The 5,507-nt window shown below is 48.7% G+C and overlaps 1 protein-coding gene across 1 annotated transcript in view; it reads left to right on the top strand.

The window, feature by feature from the left end:
* Positions 1-5,507, top strand: part of COPG1 (coatomer protein complex subunit gamma 1) — a 37,143-nt gene that overhangs the window by 14,101 nt on the left and 17,535 nt on the right. Inside the window, exons 8-13 of the mRNA XM_019504958.1 lie at positions 942-1,028; positions 1,147-1,304; positions 2,442-2,575; positions 3,628-3,695; positions 4,528-4,716; positions 5,375-5,470. Coding sequence (XP_019360503.1) covers positions 942-1,028; positions 1,147-1,304; positions 2,442-2,575; positions 3,628-3,695; positions 4,528-4,716; positions 5,375-5,470 — 732 coding nt within the window. The remainder of the gene's footprint in view (positions 1-941; positions 1,029-1,146; positions 1,305-2,441; positions 2,576-3,627; positions 3,696-4,527; positions 4,717-5,374; positions 5,471-5,507) is intronic.

Here is a 5,507-nt window from a genome sequence, read left to right as displayed (position 1 = left end):
TGTAACCTGTCTAGGTCCGATTGTAGCCTGCTTCTTCCTTCTAGTGTGCCCACGTCCCACCGCATCTTAGTGTCATCAGCAAATATGAACAGGGTGCTTTTTACCCCCTCGTCCAAGTCACTGATGAAGATGTTGAACAGTGCGGGCAACGAGGACCGAGCCCTGCGGAACCCCACTGTCCACATCCCTCCAAGTTGAAAATAACCCATCCACCACCACTTTCTGGGTGCGGCCCTCCAGCCAGTTGGCGACCCAATTGACTGTGTGGGTGTCAACACCACAGCCCCCCAGTTTCTTAACGAGAATGGAGTGAGAGACAGTGCTGAAGGCCTTCCGAAAGTCCAGGAAGGCTATGTCCACTGCTACCCCTGCATCTAAGGATTTGGTGATCTGGTCATAGAAGGCCACCAGGTTGGTCTGACAGGACCTGCCACTAATGAACCCGTATTGGTTGCCCCTAAGCATAATCTCCCCTGCTGGCCCCTCGTGGATATGTGCCAGAATAATTTTCTCAAAAAGCTTACCCAGGATTGAGGTAAGACTAACTGGCCTATAGTTTCCCGGGTCCTCATTCTTCCCCTTTTTGAAGATGGGAACCACATCTTCCAGTCCTCTGGCACCACACCAGAGCACCATGAGTGCTCGTAAAGCCGTGCCAGGGGTCCCGCAATGACCTCAGCCAATTCCCTCAGTACTCTAGGGTGGAGATCGTTGAAGTATCTCTCTGAACCAGAGCCACAGACACAACTCAGGTCACTTCCAGACTGATTCTTCTAGGTCCTGGTGTCTGCATGTGGCTGCTTTATAGGGCACCCTCTCCAGTGACAGAGTCAGAAAAGATGCGGGGCTAGTTTCTGGTTAATATGAACCAGTGACTGCAAAGCTTATTCGAGACTGGGACAGGTTCTTATGGGTTTTTCTGTGGCTTTGTGGCCCCACAGCACCTGCTGAAGACCAGCTTCGACGTGGTAAAACGCTGGGTGAATGAGGCTCAGGAGGCTGCATCCAGTGATAATATCATGGTCCAGGTAAGAACCTTGCAGCAGCATGCAGCAGACCAGGGTTGTGGTACTGCTGGTGTTCTGCTGGCCTCCCCAGTCTGTAGCTGAGCAGATGCATCCCTTTGCTTTCTCTTTCCCTGCACAGTATCACGCCCTTGGCTTGCTCTACCATGTGCGCAAGAATGACCGGCTTGCAGTTAACAAGATGCTCAGCAAGTTCATGCGTCATGGCCTGAAGTCGCCTTTCGCCTACTGCATGATGATCCGGGTAGCCAGCAAGCTGCTGGAGGAAGAGGCTGGAAGGTATGGAGGCCATGTCGCCATGGAGGAAGATTTTCGTTAGACCCCACTTCTGCCTCATCACATGGGACTGTCTTGTCACCTGTGTGTTTAAGAAATAATAGACCCCTGCCACCTGTTGCACAGTTAACCAGTTAATTGTGTTATGTGTAACACATTTAGACTGGCCACATGTGTGAAGTAATTATTATGCCATAAAATGACCATCCATCTGTACAAAGAGCCAACCAGCTACAAAATTACTGCTTGAAAACGTATAATAACTTTGTAGCTGGTTTCTATCCAACTATAATTTGAACGTGTGGCAGGGCCCATAAAATCTGCAATGCAGCCCCTTCCTTTCATTCACAGCTAAGACCTAGTAGGGAGGTGGCGAAGGGGAGCCGATTTCCCCGTTGTTTTGGGTTTTGTTCCTAGGCAGGCTGTGTGTGTCTGCCCCAGTTATTTAGCTGTATGTCAAACTGCTTTCCTGTTTATCCTGTTCTTTTTAAACTGTTCTTGAGGTCTTCCATTTTTCCATCCTGTGTTGGAATTAATGTGGCTAATTTCTGTGTCCTCTGCTAGGCAGAATCAGAACCGCACTGCTGCAATGTCACATGTCCCCTAGGTCAGGGTTCATAACCCTGTGGATCCCATGACACGCCTGCACCTCAGCAGAGCCCCACAGCCCATCTCCCCCTTTGTCCTGCTCCTCTCCAAGTGTTCCTAGTCCCCATAATCCAAGCGTTCCTAGTGCCAAAGAGTTCCACACATGCTGGGGTCTGACATTAGGAAGGAACAGTGCTGAGTTAGCTTGGCATGATGCCTAAGGTGATTACTAGTGCGTCGGTACAGTTAATTAACCTGCCTGCAGGACATAATCTCACTTGCAGTCCACCCATGGTAGCCTGGCAACCCAATGATTGAGAGCCCCTGCCATATGTCTTTCAGCTAATGGGGAGGAGCGTGTAGTCTGGAGCCAGTGAGTCTTGATTCCAGCCCTACATTGTTCATGGAGTGAGGCAGAGTGACCACTATTACCATTAGTCCTTTCTAAATAAAGTGAAGCTTCCATTAGCATAGGAGTTGTTCTTTTTCAGCCAGTCTTGTCTGTCCTCCCAGTACTTAAAGCCCACTTTATTCTCATGATTTATCTCCTAGCCGTGACAGCCCCCTGTTTGACTTCATCGAGAGCTGTTTGAGAAACAAGCATGAGATGGTTGTCTACGAAGCTGCTTCTGCCATTGTCAACCTGCCCACCTGCACGGCCAAAGAATTGGCACCTGCTGTCTCGGGTAATTCCAGTGCTGTGTTATGGAATAATTGGGATTGTGGCTGGGTGACAGTTCCCCCTGTTGACTAGCCTATGGTACAAGGCTCTTAAATACATTCATGCCTGCTGGAGCTTTGTTATTGCATATGTGTGTCTTGGCTGTTGGTAGAGGTATCTGCATGCTGTGTTCATTGTAGACTGACAAGGATATCTTTTATTAGACCAACTCTGGCATTGGAATAAAGTCGACAAGCTTTCGCATGTAAGACATACTTCCTTGGGTCTCTGATTATAGGAAGCTAGGCACAGCAAATGAAGCACAGCATGGTTGGGGGGGGGGCTTAGAGAAATGTGTGTATTTATTCCAACTCCATAGTTAGTCCAATAAAAGATATCATCTTACAAAATCCTTGCCTCTAATATAACTTCTGAGCCATCATGGCTACATCACTCTTACGCTTCAGTGTAGATTGTCTCTGCAGAGATGGCTATGATTTCCTTAAGAAAATTCCACCCACTTAGCACCAGCATCCATCTGGGGCACTAGTTTCATAGCTCAAGGTGGGTCAGGCATGGCACTGAGGTGATACATTTGGATTTTGGAGAAGGGGCAAATTGATGTGTCCTCTGTCCACAGTAGAAGGCCTTGAAGTGGACCAGTGCTTGAAAAGGACTGGGATTTAAACTGAAACTGGAAAAATCCAGTTTAAATAATAGTAAAGATAATGGTTCAATAGGAAGGTGGTAGATCCAGGTTCCACAATAGGCAAAACCATACTTCTCCAAATCATGGCTTCATGATCATTTTATGGTGACACTGGTGTAGGGGAGGGGAGAGGGAGACAGCTTAGCTAACCTTCTGCTGTGCCCTGTGGTTCTTAGGGCACTGGAATAGGCATGGGCAGATGGTAAGTCCAGAGAGCTCCCTCTCAAACACACCTCTAGTTATCTTCTGCTAACATCTTTTTTTTTTTTTTCCCCGTTGCCCTACAATGAATCTTGTGCCTGGGGAGGAGGGAAGCCTGTCTTGTTCAAAGGTCGCTAAATCTCTGCCTCTGGTGCTTTTTTCTGCAGTGTTACAGTTGTTCTGCAGTTCCCCAAAGGCAGCTCTTCGGTATGCAGCTGTCCGCACCCTCAACAAGGTAGGTGGGCCTCTGAATGGCTTCTGCCCCTATGTGGAGTCTGGATTCCAGAGAGGAGAAAGGGGCTGGATTGCGCCATTTTTTCTTATAAGCTTATCAGCCTCCTGCCTCCCATCTCACATGCCACTCCCCTGCATCTTTCATTCCAAGCTAGAGCTTACATCTCGTTGCTTCCTGGGCAGAATAAAATGTCCAAGAAGGCATTGGGTGAGAAAAACAGATCATGCTGGCTAATGGACATCTATCTAATACCAGTCTGTGGAAGCGCACTTCCTCTGGAGGCTCAAGATCTCAGGATGAAGTAGCTCCTTGTTATGCAGTTGGGGACAATTACTCCTCGTGCTTGACCTGTTCCCTTGGCAGATTTTGTTCCAGCATAAAGCCTAGAGTAGCCCTCATCCCTTATCTTCTTTCATGCCAAAAGAAAGAGCTGTGGGATTAGTAAATTGAGTGGTTAGGCCCTGTGTACAAAGGCCCTCTGCAGAATGCCGCTCTGTGGGACATAGTACTGAAGACTTGGGGCTTCCTCTGCAGGCATGGCCAGGTAGCTCAGATCCTGGGTCTCCTTTTAGTGAGAGGAGAGAGGAAGAAAAGGCATTTAGAAACCAAGCCACCGATGTTTCTCTCTTAGTGTGGGGATATGTCTACAGGGGGTCAGAGCTGTTATCTTTTCCCTTGGGTAAATAACTTTTCTGGCATGACCGCTACATGGAATCTATTGCACATGGGTGTGCTAGGTGAGGCTGGTGCTGTGTTAGGGTTGCAAGCATTTGGCTTTGCTGGCTGAGCCTTTTCCATCTGTTCAGGGAATTCCACTTGGTCTCTTCTCTAGGTTGCCATGAAACACCCATCTGCTGTAACTGCCTGTAACCTGGACCTGGAGAACCTAGTGACTGACTCCAACCGCAGCATTGCCACATTGGCTATCACCACGCTGCTGAAAACTGGCAGTGAGAGCAGCATTGACCGACTCATGAAACAGATCTCCTCCTTTATGTCAGAAATCTCAGATGAATTCAAGGTACAGTGAGGTCCTGGGAAGAGGCATCGTGTGGGGGTCTTCCTCTGTGCATGCTTGCCTTCTGAAACCTTGGGACCATAGGAGCTGTTGAGATCAACTGTTTTGTCATCGCCAAACCACACCAGTTTGTCAGGGATGGCCAACTGGTGACAAGAGTGCCACAATTGGCAGAGGAAGCCCCTGTGTGTGGCATGCAGCAGGCCAGAGGGGGAACAGGGAGCACAGGGCTGGGAGCAGAAAGCAGAACAGTAGATTGGGAAGGGGATTGGAGTGGCACATGGGGAGGGTGTGGGCCTAATTTTGGCACGCCTACCGAAAAGGTTGGCCCCCACTGGTCTATATAACCCCTCAGCCACTAGTAGGCTCCCTTCTGGAGAGCCCTTTTAAAAAAAAACCTTTTTTTTTTTATTAAGGTTTATTGGGCTCCTACACTGACTTTCTCTAGGAAGTAATTGAGATTGAGATGGAAGTCCCTTCTCATCCCAGGGCAGCTCTTTCTGTTCACATACCCAGTGTTTTGGGTGAAAAGAAAAGCATGGTATCTAGGCTTCAGGCCTGCATCTTTCCGCAACCCAAAACCCATTTGGAGGTGGGTGAAAACTAACTGAAACAAGGTGGAGTTCTCCTGGCTAAATGCACTTCTCTCCAACCTGTCCAGGTTGTGGTGGTACAGGCTATCAGCGCTCTGTGTCAGAAGTACCCTCGCAAGCATGCAGTCCTGATGAACTTCCTCTTCACAATGCTCCGGGAAGAGGTAAGGCAGCAGGCTAGTTACTGGCCTCAGGGACTGC

This window comes from Gavialis gangeticus, unplaced genomic scaffold (genome assembly GCF_001723915.1).
Source record: "Gavialis gangeticus isolate Ggan-Ray unplaced genomic scaffold, GavGan_comp1, whole genome shotgun sequence".
Classification (NCBI taxonomy): domain Eukaryota; kingdom Metazoa; phylum Chordata; order Crocodylia; family Gavialidae; genus Gavialis; species Gavialis gangeticus.
The sequence above is the reverse complement of the archived record's forward strand: the minus strand, read 5'-3'. Positions and strand labels throughout refer to the sequence as shown.